The 25669-nt window shown below is 32.4% G+C and overlaps 3 protein-coding genes across 3 annotated transcripts; 1 reads left to right on the top strand and 2 right to left on the bottom strand.

Annotated features, from left to right (window-relative positions):
- Positions 1-1323: 1323 nt before the first annotated feature.
- Positions 1324-16305, bottom strand: TfIIEalpha (transcription factor IIEalpha). Its single transcript, XM_085953311.1, has 9 exons — positions 16136-16305; positions 4453-4609; positions 4255-4371; positions 3625-3803; positions 3147-3373; positions 2728-2941; positions 2477-2609; positions 2226-2330; positions 1324-1563 (listed from the first exon to the last, which is right to left on the bottom strand). The coding sequence occupies exons 2-9, from the start codon at positions 4574-4576 to the stop codon at positions 1388-1390; spliced, it is 1275 nt and encodes a 424-aa protein (XP_085809437.1). The 5' UTR covers positions 4577-4609; positions 16136-16305; the 3' UTR covers positions 1324-1387.
- Positions 10202-16305, bottom strand: Nrk (Neurospecific receptor kinase). The gene has a single exon (XM_085953309.1). The coding sequence runs from the start codon at positions 15544-15546 to the stop codon at positions 13570-13572; it is 1977 nt and encodes a 658-aa protein (XP_085809435.1). The 5' UTR covers positions 15547-16305; the 3' UTR covers positions 10202-13569.
- LOC147068200 (rab-like protein 3) lies at positions 16073-25254 on the top strand. The gene is made up of 6 exons (XM_085953314.1): positions 16073-16187; positions 16593-16802; positions 20627-20769; positions 21465-21601; positions 24542-24596; positions 24782-25254. The coding sequence occupies exons 1-6, from the start codon at positions 16142-16144 to the stop codon at positions 24932-24934; spliced, it is 744 nt and encodes a 247-aa protein (XP_085809440.1). The 5' UTR covers positions 16073-16141; the 3' UTR covers positions 24935-25254.
- The last annotated feature ends 415 nt before the right edge of the window (positions 25255-25669 follow it).

The following is a 25669-nucleotide window of genomic DNA, read 5'->3' as shown; positions in this document are numbered from 1 at the left end:
ATTGTCGAATGGTATTATCTATTTTACAAACTGATCCCATAATTGGTGCCTCATTTTATTCAATCATGACTGTTTTATTTAAACTAAACTTTGCTTTCGTAGATGAAACTAATCTACAACACCGAAAATTTCGTAAAAGCAATGACGCTTTCGAATTCAACAGTCTCGTTCACATCAGATGCAGATTAATGAAAATCTAATTACTTAATATAGGTACCTATAAATTATATTTTTAACAACTCAATTCATATGATTGTGCTGGAATCGATTTATGCATAATACATGGTATAGGTATACTATCACGATAAGCATTTTACTTTTATTTGTTTACTTCCCACGTAAAGTAATAGTTAGGCCTATAATACGTCCCGGATTCACACATTGGTCCCGGCCGGCTTGGTATTTTGTCCCGGCTGTTATTCCGCATTACTATTATGAATGATTGGCAACAATACATTTTCATGATTGGCCGTAGACAGAAGACGCATTTTGTAAGTGTTACTAACGACACTTCAAATAGAAAAGAAGTAAAACTAGCGTCTGTTGTTGTTAGATACATTTTATCATTGGAAGGTCTGCATGTAAAACTGCTGGATTTTGAGTCTGTTCACGGCGAGACATCGGAAATATTGACTGAAAACATAATTTCAACATTGCGTCGTCATGAGATTGATAAAAAGATAGCTGCATTTTGTGGTGACAATAAACTTACAACACAATGTTTTAGAATATTGTTGACTCACCCAATTCACATTATATTCTGACATTGATAAATTTAACCAATCAAATGACTCCTCTAAGCAAGGATAATAAAGTAAATTGTTCAAACAATATAACATCATAAAAAGTAATTTTGTCAATGCAATACTACACATTCTATTGACAAGAGTCGCCCTTCTCTGAAGCTAACGATCACGGATTCAATTGGCTACTAATATTAGATGTTGTTTTTGATCCAATGCAGCACGCTATAGGTTTACTGAATGGCTAGCGACCATTTATCATTAAAATGTCTGTTAATATAACCTTCAAGCGTGAAGACCGATATACTTTACTTAGGAATGAAATGAAATTTTTTTGCTGCAATATTGTTACATATTAGATAGTTTATTTGTAATGATTTTCCAAGAATTTTTTCTCAAACTTGTAACTCTCGTTTCAATCGCTATTCTAAATCATTAATTTTTTTTGAGGGCGTCTTCAAAAGATCTTGCACTTGAACGGAATCACAATAAGCGATAAGAAATTATATTAATATTCCTTATAGCTTATTCATATGTTGGCAATTGATTATCTTTGGGAAAAATAATTAAAAAAATAGTTTAGTATTTTAAATTAAGTTTAATTGTGAAAAAAATAATAACATGAATATAGATTATAAAGCAATTCAATCATACATATGACTGTAATATTCTTGGTAAACTTGGATATAAGTTTCCTTTTCAGTGGGCGACATTTTAGCAATTATACCGTCATCAATGCTAGTTATAGGTATGGATTTTCCATTCACCATAACTGTTGGAGCATTATCGTCTGAATCAGAATCATTGCTATCCATTTCGGCTGTAAAATACACAAAACAGGTATTATTAATAGAAGTTGCAAAAGAAGGGACCTATCATTCCTTTTTTGGTAGGTACCTACCGAAAAGGTTTTACAAAACCGAATCACTGCCAAAGACAAGATATCTCATTTAATAATCTATAGCATATGAGATATTTCACATATCTCGTTGGTACCTAATGATTCCGTCTTAATCAAATAATTTTAAAATAGGACACGTATTGAAATCTATCCAAATCATTTTTTTTCAAGAAAAATTGTTTTTCGGGATACAACATATAATAATTATTGGTGAGTTAATTAGGATTTATTTTGAATAATTAAAAAAAATATTTTTTTTACAAATTATATTTGGCATGGTAGGTATCTACTACTATTTTTTTATGGTAGCCAAACGGTTAAATAATAAATTCAATTTATTGCTATAATACAGCAGCTAGCGCGTCGGCTTATAATGTTGTGGATCCCAGGTTCGAATGGCAAATACACATACTGTTTTTAGAGTAAGATTATGCAACTAATAGGTTGAGTAAAACGGCTAACATCCATTTTTCGTATAAACAAAAAATCTGTTAGTACAAACCTCCACTCAGTGGAGGCCCATATTATGATCTTCTTAGGATCGGACATGGTCAAAAATAAAATATGAAATAGAATATTACCGATAGTTGAAACCTCTTCTTTTTGTTTAAAAGGGTCTTTCATTTCATCATCGCTTGAATCAGAACTTTCCTGCGCACCTTTAATTGCATTTGCAGCATTGTTTCCTAAAAAATAATAGATAATATGGTTTTATGAGAATTTTATATAACTATCTTTTGACACTAATTTATTTATACTGCCTAAACCAAAATACCTATGTTATTAAGAATAAAATGGCTAGATTGACTGAACGATGTCATAAGGTGCTAACCTGAATTTTGCTTTTCATGAGCTAGCAAAACAGACATGATATCATCAGTTTTATCCTTTGTATTTGGTTTTTGACTGGCTGCATTAGATGCTGCTTTCTCCAATATTGCGTCGGTAGAGTGATTACTGTCATTCTGAAAAAGATGCAAAATATTAGAAATGTATACAGAATATGTTCTGCTGAATTGAATAATTGTAAATTAATAATGTCAGTCGATATAAAAAAGTTTTTTTAAAAATTTGTGTACTCACTTGGTTATCTGTTCCAGCAATTGTACTTTCAACCATCCATACAGGTCTTTCTTTTCGCTGTTGCGATTCTTGAAGTGTGTTAGCAGAAGATACGCTCCCTGCGATATTAACATCCACTCGAGCTTCCTCCGAAACAAAGACACCGCGGCGGGTGGCTTCACCTGACCATACTTCATTGCCCCCGGGCCGTTGACCGGGTTGTTTGTTTATTATTCTACAACAGAACAAGAAATTAAATTAAATTATTCCAATAAGATTGTCCATAACTTCACAATAAGAATATGATATCAAATCAGGGTAGACAACTTTGGCCAGAAATTTTTGATGAGAGCAGATAAAATGTGGAGGGATCAAAATATTTGGTTGTTTGTGGTTTTCATGATTTTATAAGTTGGAATGAGAAATACTGAAAATCATACCCTCTGATTGCATTTATATCAACAGGTTCTGGTTCCAATATCTCTGGAGCCAGTTTGATTCCTTCCACTTCTCTTAGAAGAATATATAATGGTTCCAACTGCTCATTGAACTTGGCTAAAAGCAATCTCGAATCTTTCTTGGGGAGGGCAGATTGATCTTCTTCAACAACTGAATTACAAAATGTACAATGAAATTCTTGTGACATGAAGTCAAACAGCTGATCAGCCTGTAAAAGTAAAACATACGATTACATCGAACTAAAGAATTATTTCTTGAGGAAATATTTGATTTTTTTTAATGGACGATACCGAATTAAGAATTAATTGTACCTAACCACTTCAACAGTAACCTAAATTAATTATCATTATTTAGACACAATTTTCTTTGATTTATTTCTACAGAATTTAGATATTCAAAGCAATAATTTCTAGTATTTCTGTTTCAGAAAAGCCATTAATCTTATGAAAAAGTATTTACCTCTAAATCTGTAAATGTTTTGCAACATCCGGGACATTTAAAACTAGCACGGCTTGTGGCATCTCTTTCTTCAGTCTCCATTCTCTTTCTCATAAGATCTAATTTATATTTCACAACATTGACAAATGTTTTGTAGTTTATAAAATAATAATTCACTTTCTGCGCTTTGCCATCAGGACCTGCGGATAGATGTGAGTTAATAAAGATATGGTAATTGTAAATATCTCGGGAAAATAATACAGATGGAGATGCCAGGTTATCATTGAGACACATGAAACGCAGACGGGGTCCTTAAGAGCCGTCAAAAATTTAAAGACTATACCTACTTCTATATTTCTGATTAAGAATGTGTCTGAAAAAGCAAACCAAATATTTGTTGAAAACTTTACATCATTTTAAATCTAGCTTCAATAGGTAGTAGATTTTTTCGACATCACTAAACTAAACGAATGTACATTTTAGAACAAAGTAAAATTAATCAACTTAAAAAAATCTAAGATCGGGGTTTCACTGTATTAAGTTTATTTTTACAATTATCTGGATCATTAGTATTATTCTTATCCCCAAAATAATTGAGTTTATACTGTAGGATATATTTCAAAATTTTATGTTATATTTGTGGTTACTAACCAGTTTCCATTTTTAGTCGTACTTGGATGAATTTGTCATTTTTGAGGGTGGCTATTCTAGCCCTCAACATTTTTCGTTCAAATTTCAGTAATTCACAAATATCATCTTCTTTCATACCTGCAAAAAAATTATATTAAACGTCAATTTAGTCACAATGATGAATTTGTTGGACATATTCAAAGTAAAAAAACATCTCACATGGATTCCGCACGAGCATATCGACTATGAGTGCATCTTCAATACAGTAAAATCCACGAACAACCAGCCTAGCTAACTGCTTAAGGCTACTTGGTACCTCTGTGACGACTCTTTCTTCAGACATTGTATTATGAATTTAAGGATTCCCCACGCCAATCTGCGAAAGTCAATTAAGTATTATGTAGTAGCAAACTAATATTTCGATGTTTTCAGTACTTCGATTAATAATCTCTCTAGCTCACGGTCCCTCAACCTTTTCATCAACGGGTGAGTTTTGAAATGAAAAATATTTGCCACATATACTTAAAGTAAAAAACGAAAATTCAATATGTAAATACTCTTTCAATGAAACCATATAAATATGCAGTACACTGTTTCAGAATTTGTGAAAATGGAAAAAAATGAGTTCATATCAAAAGTTACATGAGGGACATGGAATAAAATCTTTAGAAGGTTCGATTTCACCATTAAAGTAATGATGGTCCGATGAAATATCACAATATACTGATAATGGGCCAAAGTTTGAACAAGCAGCCAAAAAAACAGCCTATACAGAAAACAAATTAATGTTAGCATGTGAAGTGTGTGAGTAAATACAGGCTGGTGCAAAAAAAGCTTAATCATTTGTTTTCTCGGTACCTACCTTTAGGATGAAAAATATAATTCTTGAATTATTAATTAAATTATATTCTTGAATTTTTTAGTCATATGACTCATATGTAAAAGAAACAAGGGTTATCTGCAAGAATACAGATCTAGAAAGTATTAAAAAATATGTTTTTTTTAAAACTGGTCAGCTTCTTTTGTGCCAATCTGCATATCATCGTTGAAACTAGAAAAATGTGTTACTCCGTTTTAATCGAAAATTGACTTTGAATGCCATCTAGTGGTCGTTGTTAATATCTTCCAGACTTGAAAACAATGTAATTCCAAAAAACTGTAACATTGTTAAATCATGGATGATTAAACTCCACAACCATATATTTGTATGCGAAACCATAATGTTTTTTGTCTCTCCTGTCGAGTAGCATTTTTGGAGTTACACAATTTTCTATTTTCAACGACAATATACCTACTATCATAATAAATTCATCTGAATTTCACTTTTCTTGACAATGTACAAAACAAACTCATATCTCCATATTATTGTGAACCTGTGGAGTAGATTTACGTAGAATAATATTTAAATTAGAATTTTATTAATTGTAATAATTTATTGGTTTACAGTTGTTTATTAATACAACTTTGCAATTGAAAGTGAAAATAGTTAATGTAATTTATTCTTGTAGTAACAATTTATTATTTCATTGTTATAGAATTTATTATTATATTGGTTATTATTACACTGTCTAATTCATTTATGAACCAACTGTTCTGTTATCAGTTATACGGACACCATCTTCTTATAAAACCTTTAACATCAATAAGAAAAAGAGTTTAAGGTGAGTCGGGGTAAGCGTGACATATAATTTGATGAGATGAATTTCAACCTGGTTCATGATGAATAGGTATGTTTTAAACAGTTGAAAACTTTACCATAGGATCTACAATATCATTACAATTAATATGTACAGAAGGAACCCACTGTATATCTTACTATAATACGACATTTTAATATTTTTTGATCACTAGTCAGTTTGTCACACTTACCCCGATATTGGGGTAAGTGTAACTAAATTCACCATTGTTCCAAAAGTTCTTCAAAACCATAACGTATTACATGCATAGAAAGGTAATATATCATTTAATGGATATTGATTCTTAAATTAAAGATTTTGTATAGATTTTCAACAAAAATTATCTATATCATTTTTTTTGGTGTAAGTGTGTCATACTAATGTATGTAGAGCTAGTGATGTCCCGAAACAAAAATTAAGTTTTTTATTAGGTAGGTACTTAATTATTTAATGTGGTTATCTCAGCAACAGGAGTGGTAGGTAAATGAATCAAAGGCTTTTGAAGATTGACTTATAATTTTATTTGTCTCGAAAGAGCACAAATACAAAGTATACAATACAGGAATGCAGAGTAACCCTAAAAATAGTCAGTACTTACATGACACAACATGAAACGATTTTAGATAGTTTTGATAAAAATGAGAAAAGGGCATATCTATTGAATACGTAAACACTATGTAGTTATTTATTATTTGATTTATACATTATAAAGAGTATTATACCTATTTAATATATTTTACTCACTTTTTACATATTATTTTACTAAGAGAATAAATTAAAAATCAAATGATTTTTATTTTAGGGGACTTTGAAACTAACCTACCATTTTAAGGGCTTTTGAAATTGACATGTATGATTTTAGAGTGTTATGAAATTTGCATTGTAGCAATGACGCACGAGGAAATAGCAAAAGGCGTTCTGTGGTTATTTTTCTTGGAGAAAAAATAAATGTAAGTCGAAGTATTTACTAAATTTAACAATATAATTATGTTTGCGACATATATTTTATTACCGTATACATATACATAATATGTAAGTATAATGAAAAATATTACAAATAATAAAATAGATCAGTAGGTGTTTATTATAAAAAAACTGGAAGATATTTAATACATTTTCGTTGAAAATGCTCAATTAACGAAACCAGTTCTGATTATTTACAAATAGGTTACACATTTTTAAAATTTGAAATGTTATAATAGCTTCACCAAGAATTAACAGGGTAAAATATTATTTTTTAGCTCGAAACAGTGAGCATTAACAAACAGTTGATGAAATTTAATACACCTAACATGATTATTTTCGTATTATTACAAATTTAAATAACAATCAGCAAAAATAAAATGTGGATACAAATAGAGAGTAAGATATAAAAGAAAAAATAATAATTAATACACAAAAACATTAAAACTCTAGTAACGTTTTGGGTCTCATTCTCGAATCATTCTTTCGTTTTTAATGTACTTAAAATTCAAGTTAAGTGCTTAACTTACAAAACTATTTATTCTAACTTAATTATTTCGAATTGCAATATTTGAAATTGCATGACTAGGTACCTACTGAATATTGTAACCAGAGATTTTTGTTTTGAAAATTATTTCGCCTCTTCGTCCAGTTGATGGTTGAGGCGATATGCAGATGACATCCTCTTCTTTCACTTCGTAAATGTCTTCTACTCTTGGAAATGAAAACATAATTTCGTTTTCTTTTTTAATCGTCTCAAGTTTTCGAGCAAACTTTGTCAGAATTCTGTCATCTTGCTCAAGTTTTATTATAACTCCGACAAAATGTTTCACATTTTTTTTTGTAGCAAATTGTACTACAATCCACTTTCCAATCTCTAGCATTTCTGAATTAGATGCAACTGCAGTATCATCAAACTGATCAGACAATTAATTGAAGGATCGTTTTCCTCATCGCCGAGCAAATTATTAATATAGTCTTGCATATTATCTTCGCTTTCGTCACTTGATGTCCATGACAAATCTTCTTCTGATGACATGGGTTCGTGTTTTTTTTGTTTTGGTGTACTTTTATCGGTTTCAATACCTTCTTCTGCGTGTTAGTTTTGTCTTGCAATGGCTTTATTTTCTTTTCTATTGCGACATTATTTTTCATTCGCTCTATAACATCATAACATGTAATCACTTCTGCTCCTGGGGCAACCATTTTCTCTTATTCTTTATATGCGCCTTACTACTGATAGAATTCAGCAAAAGTGTTTCAAACAAAGTTTTTTCTATATTTTCTGCAGGAAACTTATTTATTTGGTAATTGAACAACTTTGCAATCCAGAATTATAGGCTTAGAAGAACATTTTTGAGTCGAACAGTCCCCATACAAATTGCCGATTTTTTTTTCTTCTTCGGAAAATTCGATTTATAGCAATTTTCGCGAATTCGAAATCAAATTTTCAGAGTCCCTTGGATTTTGAATTATCTAGGTTATACGGGTATACAAATTCTTATATATAAACATTGTATTTCAATTACGAACATGTTCGATCTTCGATACTTCGATCGATATAAATAATGCGTCATGTCCCATCACTAGTTAAAATATTGACTTTGCAAATTCATACAAAATATATGGGGGAAGTGTGACACAATACAAAGGCACACTTACCCCACGTGTTTACTTTCGTGGGGGAAGTGTGTCTACTTGATTAAAGGTTTCAAATGCTTATAATTCAGTAAAACGATAACACCACGTGAAGCAGCGTATCAAAACACATATAGGTACTCACCAATTTTTACAACCACAATGTGCAGATTTCCATAAAAAATATTTTAGTAACAGCTACCATCTCACTCGTCGACTTCAAAATGTCGTCTGGAGAAAATTCCATGTAGTCACCTCAAAAAACATGGTATCGACACCATTTCTGATTATTTTTATAAATCGGTGATTTTGCTATCACCTTTCCATAGATGGCATCATCCAATTTGTAGTAGATACTGAGATATCTTAGTAGCTACACTTACCCCGACTCACCTTATATAAGTTGTTAACAGTCCAAACTATTTGATTGAAACCCGTTAGGTACACTTATTTCAATAGATTAATATTTTAAACCTCAGAAGCAGAAATATCGATCAACTTGACCATAAATCTGGTGGATTAATTTTATCAAACCAGGGCATGAAATGGACTGGACTACACTGGAACTCGGCTTCGGTTCAAGAAATCCCAGAGATTATTGCTTCGTCTTATGGAAACATTAATTTGACCATCTGAGCAAGGTAGGCCAGATAACAAAAATCCAACACTTATTTTTATAAAATAAGATAAATGTTGATATTTTCAGAAAATTATCGTGCAGTCTGGTTCGTAAAATTTTCCATTTCGAGCTTTGTGTCAAACTATTGTGGATCATTCAATATGGTTGAAATGTTGCTTGATATAAATATGCATAAGATTGATAGAGCGTGTGATCAACGTTACCTCTAATTTTTCTAGTATGTGGCAGGCAAATCATAAACTCATCAAAGCAGTAAATTTTGTACATATTCACCATTTTTTTAAATAGATAAATCAACTCGTCAAATTATATAATGGCCTGGTCGTAGTAAGTAAAATCTGATACTTATAGCATAATTCCAAATGGAATCAAGCAAGATCCACCACAATTTGCGGCACTGTATCTTAGCTCTTAGAAGGAATATTGCTTGTAACATTTTGACTTTTTCGAATCGAGGTTTAAGAAATATATATTCGAAGATTGGTTCAGTCAAGATCTTTTTCAGCTTTCATTCCAAAAATAACCTTTCTCTGTCTGAGCAGTTTTCACACCAAAGACATTTTCCATTTTTCATTCAGAATACGAGGGTGGGTCAATAAGTCCTTAGAAAAGCCGACAGGTGGCGCGACTAGTACTGTAAGCGGTTTGTTTTCATGCAGCGGCACTACCGATTCAGTATGCTGCGAAGTTTCAATCAGATTGGTCGGGTTGTTGTGTGTTTCTCGTACATTTGAAAAAAAAAATTGCTTGTGGAAAATGTAGAAAATTGAGGTTAGAGCTGTTATTAAACATTTTAATATAAAAGGGTTAACAGCAAAGGAAATAAAAAATGAGTTGGATTTAGTTCACGGCATATCTGCTCCTTCACTTGCAACTATTTATAACTGGTTAAATGAATTTAAACGTGGTCGTACATCAACAAAGGATGAACCACGCTCAGGACGTCCTGTAGAGGTGACTACACCAGAAATGATCAATAAAATCCACGATATGGTGTTAAGTGACCGAAGATTAAAGTTGAGTGAGATAATTGAGGTTACAGGGATCTCAAAAGGTAGCGTCATTTCTATTTTACATGACAAATTGGGCATGAAAAATATTTCTGCAAGATGGGTGCCGCGTTTGCTCACAGTCGACAATAAACGCAATAGGGTGGTGGCCTCTAAAGCCCTGTTGTCGCTCATGCAACACAATCCGGATGAATTTTTTCGTCGCTTTGTGACTGTAGATGAAACATGGATACACCACTATACTCCCGAGACGAAAGAACAGTCAAAGCAGTGGATTGCGAAGGCAAACCATGTCCAAAGAAGGCGAAAACCGTAAAATCAGCTGGTAAGGTTATGGCTACTGTATTTTGGGATGCACGTGAAATTATTTTCGTTGACTATTTGGAAAAAGGAAAAAAAATAACAGGGGATTATTATGCATCTTTATTGGACCAGCTAAAAAACAAAATTGAAGAAAAACGGCCTCATTTAAACAGGAAAAAAATCCTCTTTCATCAGGACAATGCCCGTGTTCACACATGTTTACGATCAATCGCTAAAATTGAAGAATTGAAGTTCGAATTGGTCGACCACCCACCGTATTCGCCAGATTTAGCCCCCAGTGACTTTTTCCTTTTCCCAAACTTAAAAAAATGGCTAAGTGGACAACGTTTTTTTTCAAATGAAGAAGTCATCGATCGGACAAATGCTTATTTTGAGGACCTTCCGAAAACTTATTTTTCTGACGGTTTAAAAAATATTGAGAAACGTCTAACCAAGTGTATTGAGCTCCAAGGAGATTATGTTGAGAAATAAAAAAAAAATACAGAAATAAAAACTGTTTTAATGCTTTTTTCTAAGGAATTATTGACCAACCCTCGTATCTTGAGAATTGGGAATCTTGAAATTTTATCAAAATATATCTCAAGGAAAGAGAATCACAGCTCATTATTGCAAACATGGTATTGCTCCATTGATTATTAGAGTTTCATATGGATTTGTAAATAAAAGCCCTTTGTATTATATATCAAATATATTATATTTTCCTTTTAAAAAATGACACTTATGCAGTATGACTCATGGTAAGCGGGTGAATTGTTGTGGTTCAATTTTTATTTGCTGTATATAGGCAATCCTTTATAATACTTTCATATTCTGTTTACATACATAGTATGAGAGACCACTAAAAAAATACTATAAAAACGAATAATGTTATTATTAGGAAAAACAATAATTGACAATATTAATACTAATTTACATCTTCAGTCATATTAAACGAAACACACATAGGACTATAATAATATAAATAGATTTATTGAAAGATCAAATAGAATTAAATATGTACATATAAGTTAGATTATAATAATTACAAAAACATGCTTAGAATTGGCAACAATTTACATAGGTACGTACTTAAATAAATTATTCACTGAACCAAAATCAATGGTATAAATACAATCTGGTTTTTAATATATTAGAATTAGACAGTCCTTGGGCAGAAAGTCCACAATAGGTAGCGTAGTGAGGCATGGAATTTACAAAGTGCTTACAAGTTATGTTTGACGCATACAAAAAGGAGATGCCCAGTTTAGTAGTGAAATGTTTACCTTTAATTATCTCGTAAAATAGATTGACGGCATGTTTTATTAAATTTCTATCTGGTAACTCTGATTGAACTCATAAAGAATCGACTGGACAAATAATAAAGATAGGCAAGTGGCGTGAGAACCGTCCGCATTTTAACAGAACCTCTAGCAGCAATAAAATGGGCAGCCCGCACCCAGTGTCATTGAGCCTTTCCAAGTGTGCTCTGCAGTATTAGTTTGCATTGTATTTTAGCTGAGTGGTAGCACCACTCGAAAAGCTTGCGTCCGCGCTGTCGCCATGCCACCTTCTGAGGGCTTTATGCCTTAGACCAAATATTAGTTTACAATGAAATTAATGAGATTATTATTTTATTGGAGATTCTAATGTAAGGAATAACATTTAAAGAAATAGTTTCTACTGGAAATGACGGCTTCAATTTCAGTCTTTCTACTGTCTTTTCTTGAAATAATAAGTAAACTTATAGACTAACTACTTTACTTAATTTACATTATTCACAATAGATTAAATAAATTAGTAAGTTATTACGTCAATGTTACATTTAATGGGGTAATTCAATACACTGCTTAATGAGGTAAAGATTCAGTTACAAATACAAAATAGGAATGAAGTAATATAAGTACACTAACTATTATTAAAATCTGAAAATTTCTTCTTAATCCCGATAAGTTAACGAATTATTTTTAATATTCATTGTGCATGTTTATAAACCATACGAATCATAAAATAAACATTAACCAAAAGGCAATTTATTTAAATAACAAATTATTTTTTTAAAATAGATGATTTAGACCAATGTTTCTTAACCTTCCATCCGCGGACACAAAAAAATCAAAAAATGCTTTGCGGACCATCAACATTGGAATAAATATTTATATTTACAATATTTTTGAAACAATTGTCGAAATATAATACAACCCCACTTCAAATGTTAGGTTTCTAGGTACATAACTATTTTTGAACTGCAGAAAATTTTTGCGGCCCACCCAAATATCTTTGAGGACCATCGGTTAAGAAACTATGATTTAGACTACCTATATATAGGGTTACCATACATCCTTTTTTTGAGGTCTTAATATTTTTGTGGGGCCAGGTTTTAGAAATATGTAAGTTTTTACTTACCATTTCTTATTTGAATTTTGCTTGTAAAGATTGCTGCAGTGGTCAACCAATAAATTGTGTAAAGGGTGCAGACGCACTTGTTCACCAACTGTGGCGTGGGGATGGGGGATTTAATTTGTGCGTCAAATGAAGAACTATTATACCCCCCCCGTATGTTCAGTTGCCGCAAATGTTAATAGTAACATTTTATATAAACTGTGAAATAAAATATCGTTCTAAATAAACTATGGCCAAACGAAAGTGCAAATTCAGACCAACGAGAGAAACAAGTTAACAATAGTCTGTCAGAAATATTCTATTTATGCTATACAATTTCAAAGACATTTCGTCTCATATCTAATTAAAGGTAATAAAAAATTACCAAATAAATACAATGTTTGAGAAGTATAAATAAATGGGGACAGAAGATAAATATCGATATGGTAAGAAAAAAATATGTAATCCCTTAAATATATTTTTGTTTTAGCCTAAAAACATGTGTCGACTTTTAAAATAACAAGGATATGGTAACCCTAGATTATAGACAATAACATTGATTCAATCCAAATTGAAAATAATATCAATAGGTACATTATTTTAATAATCCATACATTGGCAGTTTCAGTGACAAAAAGATAATTAAATATAGGTGTGCCTACATTATTTGGTATAGTAAATATAATTATGGTAACCAAATTAATATATTTACATAGAATGTCAACAATTAATGATGCGCACCCGCACCCGAGTAGGAGATGCAAGTCCTTTCAATTTCAATTTCACGTTGTATCTTGTCGAGAGCGAGCTGAATATCTCTGAAGTTTGGTCGGTTGGAAGGTTGGTGATGCCAGCACTGACGCATTAAATCATAAACACATCTAGGAGTATTATCCGGGCAAGCTAGCATATTGCCATCTTTTAAAAATCTGACCACTTCCTCATGTGTCATTCCAAAGTATGGCTGAAGGGCAAATGAAAAAATTTCCCATAGACAAACACCATATGCCCATACGTCTGATTCAAGAGTGTATTTATTGTATAATATACTTTCTAAAGGCATCCACCTGACCGGTATGGCATCGTGTTCATCACCCTTGTAATAATCTTGAAGATATATTTTGTGTGATAACCCGAAGTCGGCAATTTTGACTACCATGTCATCGTTTATGAGACAATTTCTCGTAGCCAGATCACGATGCACAAATTTGCGGTCGGACAAGTAGACCATACCGCAGGCGATTTGCCTTGCAATATTTAGCAAGTCCGTATGGGTGACCTGCATACTCTTCAATAATTTTGAATCTTCTCTGGGTTCCAGCATAGGCGGAACTGTATATCCTTCAGTGACACTGCTCGCTCTGAGGAATTCGTTTAAATCTCCGCGACCCATATACTCAAAAAGTAAGCACATGGGCTTACCGATGGCGCAAACACCTAATAACTTGACAATATTAGGGTGATCAAATTCTGCCAATAGGCAAGCTTCTCTTTCAAAGTCCACTTGCAAATCTTGGGACGCTTCGTCTTTAAGCATCTTGACAGCTACCAAAGTAAACTCTTCATCGGTCACTAGACCGGGAGCTTTAGCTTGAAACACCCTTCCAAATGCACCCTGACCTAAATCACATATGTAGATAATGTTATTTCGTGGGAATTCCAATTTCTCTAATTTAGGATTGAGTTGTGCTCCAGTACTGTGATATGCTAGATTGCTAGGCAATTTATCCAAATCTATTCCGACATCTGGCCGGCGCATAATTGAACTGTTTACTGAATAGCGATTTTTAAGTGCATAGTGACAGAATAGAGCGATGAGCAGAACAACCAATATTACCCCAAATCCAGCAAAAGATGCAACCAGAATGAATATAGGGGTAAAGAAGGACTCCATTTTAATGCTCTCTGTCATATCAGAAGAGTTTGCACAAAGAGGAATGTTACACCGTTCCCATCGAACATCCAGATCCATCGTGTAACACCATGGCATTGATTCTTCTCCACCCGCATTACGACAATAATTGACAGAATTTTTGACTTCTTGAAAAACAAGAGGCGGCCGTATGTGCTCATGAGGTGTTTGAGATTCCCACGGCTGGCAAGTGAGTCCGCTTTGTGTTACATTGACAGTTCCTTGATAATATCGCCCATTTCCGCGTCTGCAGTCGGTGGTGACCTCATCCCACTTCATTTCGGCTAAGCCTATGTTGGAACAGACAGCCGGTTTGCCCTTGCCGGCGTATTTGGGCAAAGTATGACAGTCGGGAAGTAGGAAATGACCTTTTGATTTAAAAAATACACCCCTTTGCTTGTTATCTTCGATCAGAGCCCAGGCATTAAAACAAAATTGCATTTTGACGACGATACAATCTTCGTAGCACAGAGGCAATGCAATCAATGAGCCGTCTTTGAACATACATTTGGGGAAAGCGTACGTACAAAGCAGTTTCTCAGCGGCACTACGGCATGGATCTTCCAAGCTCGAAATCATTTCATCCCAAAGCCCTGCAGCGATCTTTTCATTTTCCCATCCACTTCTTTCACCGTGGGCAGCATTATACCACACAGAGCCATTCAGATGATATTTACAAACATTACCATTGTACGGAGCACAATATCCGGGCGTCGACTCAGTCTCTTCGGCGGCCGATGTAATTATTAATGCACAAAGTGATGCCACCGCCAAAAACATGATCGAGGACATTGTTTAACTCAGGCGTGATATAATCTTCATTATACCAGTTTCATTTCACCGGCTTACTAACTTCCATTGGCTCATTTATAAAAATTTACTGCACAAACCACAATAGTACTAGTGGTACCAGCCATTACCATTTTATTTTCATATCGATTTTACAGTGTTACCAGCAAGCAGTGAGACGGACCTCAAAAAATACGATTCAAAATATTTGCAAACAATAATTTATTACAATAAAATACGGAAACTGTTCAATAGGTAATAAATAATAATTAATAAGTATTATTTTTCCAAAAATTTTCACAAAACCCGATTTAATTGATAAGATGATAATTCCCTCTGGTGATTTTGAGAATGAAGCGTTAAGAATTCAAAAACGTCCGATTTTATATAATTTGTTTGGTGATTGTTATAGGTATTATGTTATATATAATGTGATTAGGGATAATCGGATATTCACAAAAATTATTTTGTCATTTTAGTAGGTTTTGAACATGGTGAACACTTATTAAGTTGGTAACATAAACTAGCCGATGAGAGTGTGACATGAACTTGGCTATTTGTGTGTAGAAGAAAACAAAATTAGTATATTTACCATGCGATGGCGGCTATAGATAAAGTGAGAGTAATTGTCGTCGGTGATTCAGGTACATAATTCACGTAATATGAAAATATATCAGGAGAATATATCTCATTTATAATATTTACTTGGATGCTAACCCTCGCACACAACACTCACCGCCACTATTGACAGCTGGCAAGGGTAGCCAACGTAAAGGTTACATAGAAAATGTCAAAATTATAAACAAATTAAAAGTTTCAATGTTGACAATGAAAATTTCGATACATCTTGCCCATGTACTGTCTTTACTTTATTAACATTTTTTCTTGAAAACATGTCATACAATATTTCTCCTGCATCTGTAAAATAATCTTTCTTTTTACAGTTTTTTTACCTACGAGATGAGTGATATAATTTATTTCCCCACTTACCCATTAATAATGACAATTTATAATAGCTACATAATATGGTTTTTATATAATTCTTTTAGGTGTAGGTAAAACTTCGTTGACACATCTAATATCACAAAATGAGCCTTTGACATCTCCTGGTTGGACAATTGGGTGCTCTGTTGAAGTAAAATTACATACTTATAAAGAAGGAACGCAAGCACAAAATACATTTTTTGTGGAGCTATGGGATGTTGGGGGTTTCAATAACCACAGGAACGCTCGGGGTGTTTTCTATCAACCTACTCATGGTAAATAGTATTGTTAATTGTTGTCTAGTTTTTTCCTCGTTTATTTTCAATACTGCTATTTTAAAATGTTCATATTATGCTGGTGAGTTGGCTAACTACTTTGTTCGTTTACTCTATAAACAATGTGTCTTCAGTTCGGACGTAGTCCAGAGACTTGTCGCAACACCGATCGGAGTCTCTAATAAAAATGGACATGTTTTGATCAATTCCTCTAAATTTTATTACTTAGTTCCAACTTTGAAATCTATTCTACTTCTCAATGCGAAAGTTTTACCGTAGAATCTCACTGTTCCGGCACTATATAAAACCTGATGGTGCTGGATTGTTGGAATATATGGAAAACTGGATATAAAATATATGAAAATCATATTTCCAACATATAAGAAAGAAAAAAAAAATGGGCAGTAGCAATACATAATGTTTTATCATTATTTGCCAAAATAATCACTCATCGACAATTGTTTTCTTAAACTCAAACCAATTAATAACTCTCCCTCGATTTATGCAAAACCGAAATGTCTTGACCAAAACCCCAAGATGATGCTGGATTTCTGAAATGCCAAATTAGTGTGATTCTACTGTAATGAATTCAATAATAAGTTATATAATTATCTAATAAGTTAAATATGGTATACCATAATGCATATTAGGATAACTATTTATTTTCAAATGTTGTTGATGGGAGGATTGATTTATTTGCCTTCAAAACCAACTATATATTTTTTTGCAAAACTATACAGGAGGTAAAAATGTCGAGAATTTTAATAGCTGTGTCTTAGAACATAAAAGTACATTTTTTTTGTTTTGAAAAAATATTTCGATATAGGATGCAGTTATTAAATTACCTTCTGAAGTTTTGCAAAAAAACAGCCCATTTTGAAGGTGCACATATGACGTCACATGATTTTGGCTATTTTTTAACCCCCCTCGTCCCTTTGTCACAAATCATCACATTATATCAGACCCTCATCCCCCCCTAGAGTGTTACGTCATATATGGACGGCCCCTTACAACATAAATTATTAATTAAAATATAAGTACACTGTACTTGGTTATTACGAGGAAGATGGGACCGACTGAATTTGCTCGTTGTAAGCATTACTCTTTATATCGTTATATATATTTTTCGCGTCACATTCTATTTAAGCATAGAATATAAAAAATCTGAAAACCATTGTGAAAATTCCCGAAACAAGCATGGCATTCATAAACTACAAAAGAAGTTGTTTATTGTAATGAGCCGCCGGCGCTGGTAGGTACCTGCTGACTTCACAAAGCTTGTATTTTTTACATGCAATTTCAACCATATGCGTGGATACTTTTTTTTAATGTTGTCAGCGAAAACACCAATTAGGAACTTAGACTTTTAACTAGTGTTATAAACGTAATCCGATCCTGGCGGCATCGGTCTAGTTTAACTATCGGGTCAGATTTTATTGCTTAGGGTCGAAAATATTGTTTTTAAACGATCGACACATTAACAGTTTTGCTCGGTATACCCGAGAAGTAGCTTGTTATAAAAGTGAATAAATGTATGGAGAAAATCATAAACTAAAATGTCAACGAATGTTTCCTCATTACATCCGAGATCTCGCTATTTCTGTGATCGTAATAACCAAGTTCGACTGTATTTACTATTATAACTAGGCTGAAGATCAAAAGATTCGAGTATAAATGGATTTCAAATTTATCACATTTTTGTTTTATCGACAATTGATATAGGTAATGAATAAAACAAAAATTAAAGCTGTTATTCAGAAATTTGTCCTACATCTTCAAAATAAATTACCAAATTACATGAAGGTGATAAAATGTATACTCATAAAAAATAAGTAATTATAAATTATAATTACTAAGAAATCGTTTAACAAAATATGCTGATTTTATGACTGATGTTCGCCTTTGGGTTTTTAAAATATTAGAATATATTTTTCATGTTTTTAGGTAGATACTTATCTACTTATTGATTAATTATTGGTAAATTTTGTTGATTTGAATGTTTCGTATTGCTGTCATGAGAAATCCCTATTGGTAGTATATTCCGCTTTAAAGGAATTTATTATTATATGTATCAAACAGGACAATATTGAAATAACATTTTCTATTAATTGTTAGTAATGTGTTAATACCTCAGATTATATTTTCTTCATACAGTCCACAGGCCAATTTCATTCACAAATTTGAAAACCATCAACCGAGTGGTATGTCAAACATAATTCATAGGAAAGTGTCCCAACAGTGGTATACTTGAAACGGATCAACATTGGAGCATAATATTGAAAGCGTCTCTTACATGCTTTCCACCTAAACTACTAAATGTTTTAACTATAATAGTACCTACTTGCATGCAAACAAATCCAAAATTATTTGGGACAAACTATATATTATAAAACCTTAATAAGTAAAGGGTTATCCAACTCGTGGTACGAATTACACAGTCCTGTTATTTGTATCCTGTGAAATATTTTTATATTTATTTTTTGACATCATTAGTTGAAAGTTTACCATTTAACAACAATGGATCGTTTCTCCACTACACAACGCATACAAATTGTGCATTCATACTACCAAAATGGCAAATCTTCGACGGTCATACTGCGAAAATTAAGATCAAAATTCGGTAGAAATCATCACCCAGCTGAAGGCTGTATTCGTAAGCTGATTAAAAGATTTTAAGAGACCAGTAGTGTTTAGGACACCTGTACATGTTCGTCTAGCCCGTTTAAACGAAAACATTGCCACTGTACGCGAAAGTGTGGCCGAAGTGCCAGATACGTTGATTCCAAGAAGAGAGCAGCAATTTGACCTCTTGTATGACTTTATGATGAATTTTTTTTAAACCCTTCACCTACACCCGTATAAGATCCAGCTCATGCAAGAGCGTAGGTGAACAGACTACGGGCAGCATTGTAGATTCGCTGATTGGGTCTTGAAAGAGCAGGCAATTGATAACGATTTTTCAAGTAAAATCATCTTCAGTAATGATTCACATTTTCACCTCAATGGGTATGTTAAGCAAAACTGCCATATTTGGGATGAGGAAAACCCACAAGTGATTTAAGAGTAATGTTACATGCTGCGAAAGTTACTTGGTGTGATTTTTGGGTTGGAGGCGTCATCAGGTTGTACATCGAAAATGATGAAAGAGCATCTGTTAAGGTCAAATGATAACTGACTTTTTGGTGCCAGAATTGGAAGACTACAATTTTGGAAACATGTGGTTTCAATAGGATGGGGCCACATGCCATACAGCTCGTGAAACACTGGCTTTATTCTGTGAAAAGTTCAATGGCCGTTTAATTCCTAGATTTGGTGACTTTAATTGACCATAAAGATCGTGCGATTTGAGACCGTTGGATTTCTTTTTGTGGGGTTAGACGGAAGGAGACAATCTGTAAACTCTTGATGCGCTTAAGGATAAGATCCGTTGCGTTATGGCTGAGATAGAGCCCGACTTGTGTGAAAAAGTCATCGAAAATTGGTGTAAGCGGATCGTGAGGTGCAAGATGGTTCGGGGAGGTCAGTTGAATGATATTATTGTGTTCTATGTGCAATTGCAAAGACCAAATTATCAATTGAAATAAATATATTCGCAAAATGTTAACGATATGTGTTTTATAAAAAAAACAAATTCTTACCAGAGCTAGAATAACACTTTATATTATTATAGAATAAGGCAGAGCTAATCTCCTCGACTAATCGACCTCTAGTGAAGCAGGGCAATTCAGCTAGTTTCAAATAAAATGCATTTGGCATAAACACCCGATACTTATACCAGATTAAATTGTAAGCAATGTATTGTTATTATCATTTTGTGTTAATAGGAATCATTCTTGTCCATGATCTTACAAACCGTAAGAGCCAAATAAATTTGCAGAAATGGCTATCTGAAGTTTTAAACCGTGACCCTGGAAATAAGCCAAATAATTTTGATGTGGATCCTGAACAATTCGTAGGAACTACGCAAGTAATATATTATTCTTCATTATTTTTTATTTCTAAATAAGGTGGCAAATAATGTGAAAACATTAAAAGAATAACAATACTTATTTCTGATTGTTTGAATTGTTTTTTTTGAATAATATTGAATAAACCTTCTGAAGACTGCTGACAGATAGATATTTATATCTTTTCAATATTACTTACCAGCTTGTTGTTTCTATACACAGCATTGTCAACCTATATATTCATGTAATTAAATGACTAATACCCCGTTTACATGTGCATGGATTTACTGTTGACAGTAAGTATTATCGCGGCCATAACAAGAAAATGTATGGGTAAACATGTATTATTCTGCAGTTGGCAAAATTGCATGCATGAATCAAAAAAGTTTGGAAGCTTCTGAATTTTCATGCGACATAAGAATTTTTTCGATCTGCGCAGTAGAACGATAGTTGCGAACCTGCCGGCAAACAAACGAACTACAAACGAATTTTCAGGTTGACCGATTTACACCACCTGTCAAATAGTATGAAATAGTACTATAAAATGATATCGCATCTCGCTCATTCTTAAAAATAGATTGGAGAAACAATGGGCACTTTTACGTGTAAACAGTTATCGTCACGATAGTTTAAAATGTGCACTATTGCTGCCAGTAAATCCATGCATGTGTACAGGAGGTATAACTTCTAAAGAGATTCATAATTTGATTTACAGATTCCTATTTTAGTAATTGGTACTAAATGGGATTTAGCTGAAGAGAAGCAACGCCATAATCAGCATAGAAGAACAGCCTGTAGTATAGCCGAACAATGCGGTGCAGATGAGATATTTGTTAACTGTCATCAAGTGAGGTACTTTTATCATATATGACGCTTATAAACATTGTATTCTGTGAAATTGATATGACAGAACGTCCATTGACGTCCTGTACCGTAGAACGGAATACGACACAACGTTTATAGAAGTCGTATTTCGGATTAAAACAATATGTTCCCTGTCTACTTGTGTCACAGTGCGAACATATTTCCATTAGTATCATATCTTAGTGTAAAAATCCGTATTGAAAGATGCAAGATAGTCACTTATTTGTTTCCTCTAACAACGGTACAATGCCTATACATGTCACGACGCTATGCATTTCTCATTAGTAACTCCGATGTGTTATACTGTGAGCACAATCCAACAATAGCTGTTCAGCAAACAATCTAACGATTGTTTGACTCAAAGGAAATGTTTTATTTGATAATAAAGAAACTAGATTATTATTATTTATTTGATTAGAAATATTTAACGATTAGTTACCTGCTGTATGGTTACATAAAATTGAGTTTTTTTTACAAATATATTCAACATTATTTTTTCGTGAATGCTTTGCGTATGTACGTAATCTGATTTTTCATGTAAAATTAGTTTAGAATATTACTTATCGATACACACTTATTATACAGTCTTGTGTAGCTACAGTATTGATATATTGGTACTTAAATTTTATATTGAATTTATGTTGTGCATAATATATGTAAATATTCGACGTCTATTTATGTTGTGTCATATCGCGGTGTTCAAACGATAGGCAATATGACACGACGTGTATTGTCGTTGAGGAGAATTTTCACTCATTTCTATATATGGCTGGCTCAGGACCAGACATGACTATCTCACATTAAAGTGATTCTGAGATAATAGGAGTTTAAGGAAGAACTTGTTTTTTATTTCTCCATTGATAACCACACAATTTTTTATATGTATTTTTATTTTTAACAGAAACATAAAATTTATAAAACATATAAGTCACTAATCTTTTTTGGCATTTTTTTTATTTTACATTTTTATGAAATGATTGTGATTTAGTCATGGGTTAGTCATTTTTGGTATTTCATATATTATTTTGCTTTCCACTGTTGGTCACTTTTACACATTTATTTTTGGTGATAGAATTTTCCGTTTAAGGATAAGCAAAGAGAACCCATATAATATGACACATGCTATTATAATGGTTGTTCTTCTTCTCCATTATTACATTCTACCTAAACCATCAGCCAAAGCTGCATTGTTGCCTTTTAAATTGTTGTAAAAGTTGTGATATATAAATCGAAAAGTAAAAAAAATAGTAAAACATTCTTAAAACAATAATTTCAATATGTGTCATATCAGTAACATTTATTAGCTGACACGTGTCCGCAAACGTGTTAATATTGAATTTATTATAAATACCTACCTAACTTTTGTAATTCTGTACTGACTTGAAAATTAGTTGAAGAAAGTGCTGGCTGACACATGTACCATCAAATGGGGTTATTCCGCCTACTAAGTATAATTCCGCTTCGAAAAAAATATTTTGTTTGTATGGCCACTTACTATTTCTTATTTCTCCCTCTTCTTATTTTTACACTCGGGTAGACAACATATTTCTGTATAACCTTATTCTCAATTGTCAGTTATTGTACATTTGTACAGTTGTACATTTTAAACATGCAAAACTTTACGTTAGTTAATATAAAACTTGACTTGTAAATGGTGTGTGCATATGCAGTTACGTCAACTGTCGAAAAATTATCTACCAGAAATACAAAAGGTACTATATTGATATTTTTACTCTCCATTCCATTATATGTTAGCAATTAGAATGCATAGTTATATTTGAATAAATTGAATTTTAAAGACTTAAAATATGCCAGGCGGACTTGTACCGAAGAGCAACATGAAATTTTGGGGTTATTTTGCCAGGGGTAGGGTCGTCAAAACACTTTTTAAATAGTATTATTTTTTAATATCAATAAATAAAATATATTGTCTATTATTTATTAGTGGAACGCCAAAATAGGTATAACAACACGATTATTATTATTTGTTCGTTAATAAACCAATTTGATAGAAGCTTGATGAAATTGATATTGGCGTCTTATAAAATTGTGTAAAAAGTACTAAAATATAAAAATACAGATAATCATCACAATTATTGTATTGGTATCTATTTTGTCATTAGATGTAAGAGGCTTCATTAAATCAGTTTTTGTATTCAGTTACAAAGATACTTTTTATTATATTTCTTTAAAAAAAACAGAAATAAGCATAAAAAACAATAGTTTCATACATATTCCTACCTAATTAATATGTACGTTAATTAAATTTGTTGGAACATAATATCATAATATTATGAACATAGTTTATGTACAAATAATAATTAACTATATTTTTTACACACTCCTAACTTCAATCTGCAAAATGTATGCACGTGTCAGTGAAACATGGGTAATACCACCTAGAAAATTTTGACGATGCAAAAACACAAAAAGATGAATGTTGATAGATTATGATATTTAACATGTTTGGAGCACGTGTTATGAGTATTATTCTACTACATTGCTGTTCCCTCGTAATTGTGATAATGACATAGACTTTTTTTTTTTAAATAGGCGTTTACTTAGGACTGATACATATTTGTATCAGTAAAATCAATGTATCAGAATGTAGATAAATAATATTTACTATTTTTAATAATTGCAGTTAAGTATATAATCATAAAAACCACACAACAATGGATACGTAGTACAAAAAGAAATCAGAAAATACAAATTAACAACACGCCGTAGATTTCACCCATTGACAACTGTCACAACAATGATAAAAAATATGCATATTATTTATGAAAAGTAAAAATGTTAGGAAAAGAATTAAATTTATATTTTCTCAAATCCCGATGTTATAAACACGTGAAAGCGGTGGACATAAATTAAGATTGTATTTTATATTGGTATGGTTTAAAAAATTGCCTCATTTTTTACTTACAGATCTCTGGCACCTGGGTCAACAGGGGCTGTAAAGCTTTGTAGATTTTTTGATAAGGTAATCAGAGCATTATTTTCACGTAAACCTTTTCTATACGCGTTAACTTCTTTTGAAAAAAAAAATCTCCATGAATCCCTTGTTATAAATTATTATTTTATTTAAAAAAATGTTATTTAATGTAGTAAAATATAACCTACCTATCGATGAAAGAAATCATTTTTCAATATTTGTTTTTTTTTCAGGTAATAGAGCATCGCTATTACTCTAGAGACGGAGTGAGCCCATTCTCTGATAAGAAGAGGGTGACGTCACCATACGTTTCCCCATATTCAACTCCACCATCCAGTACATATACTTCTCCATTATTGAGTCCAAAATTTTATCACATGGATTGATATCAATTGTAAGTGTACCTTAGGTTTTATTGAAATGGTGCTGCTTTGTGGAAATTGAGTTGTGGACTACGTCTTTATTCAAAAGCATTTGAATACATGTGTATTAATTAACTTCCAGCCTTAAAAATACTGATTACTTACCGATTTTATTCGTGAATATTATTGTTTTACATACCCTGTAAGATATTATTGGTCAATGTAACATAAAGGCTGTGATCTAGATCAATTTGTAAGACATGGTTGATATTAGATCAGAATTATTATTATATATCAATGTTACAATATTTCAAAAATATAATAAAAATTAATTAAATTGATAATCGTTTATTTTTTTATTCAGATGTTTTGTCATAGAGATATAGCTTCCCCTGTTAAGAGCAGCGCATAGGGTAAATCAACATTTTAGTTAGAAATAGGATCACAACATTTTTAACCTATCATAAGTTCAGTGCATATCTGCAGATCTGGCCTTCTTAAAATATATTTTATCAATATAACATAATATAATATAGCTTTGACTTGTTTACCTAATTATCCTAAAATGTATTCGGAATTTAAATTAGTCAAAATATCTAAATATCTCAATTGTGCAGGTAGCTATCTGTTATGGCAGTATACCTTATAATGTAAGCCCTGCAGTGTCTGAAAAAACATGGGAAGTTTTGTTGTCATACTAAATCCCGGCTAGACGCTCATGTTTTACAGCGAGCTTTCCTACGCAAACCGGTTTGTATC

Source organism: Rhyacophila brunnea, unplaced genomic scaffold (genome assembly GCF_057557595.1).
Source record: "Rhyacophila brunnea isolate RB1 unplaced genomic scaffold, BYU_Rbru_1.0 scaffold_3, whole genome shotgun sequence".
Classification (NCBI taxonomy): Eukaryota; Metazoa; Arthropoda; class Insecta; order Trichoptera; family Rhyacophilidae; genus Rhyacophila; species Rhyacophila brunnea.
This window is presented reverse-complemented; position numbering and strand designations above follow the sequence as displayed.

Excerpts from the sequence above, each read along its gene's own strand:
- LOC147068200 (XM_085953314.1), top strand. The coding sequence starts at position 16,142 with ATGGCGGCTATAGATAAAGTGAGAGTAATTGTCGTCGGTGATTCAG. Across the intron at positions 20,770-21,464 it reads AATTCGTAGGAACTACGCAA|ATTCCTATTTTAGTAATTGG; the intron begins GTAATATATTAT and ends TTTGATTTACAG. Across the intron at positions 24,597-24,781 it reads TTTGTAGATTTTTTGATAAG|GTAATAGAGCATCGCTATTA; the intron begins GTAATCAGAGCA and ends TTTTTTTTTCAG.
- TfIIEalpha (XM_085953311.1), bottom strand. The coding sequence starts at position 4,576 with ATGTCTGAAGAAAGAGTCGTCACAGAGGTACCAAGTAGCCTTAAGCAG. Across the intron at positions 2,942-3,146 it reads GATATAAATGCAATCAGAGG|AATAATAAACAAACAACCCG; the intron begins GTATGATTTTCA and ends GTTCTGTTGTAG. Across the intron at positions 2,610-2,727 it reads TTGCTGGAACAGATAACCAA|AATGACAGTAATCACTCTAC; the intron begins GTGAGTACACAA and ends CATCTTTTTCAG.
- Nrk (XM_085953309.1), bottom strand. The coding sequence starts at position 15,546 with ATGTCCTCGATCATGTTTTTGGCGGTGGCATCACTTTGTGCATTAATA.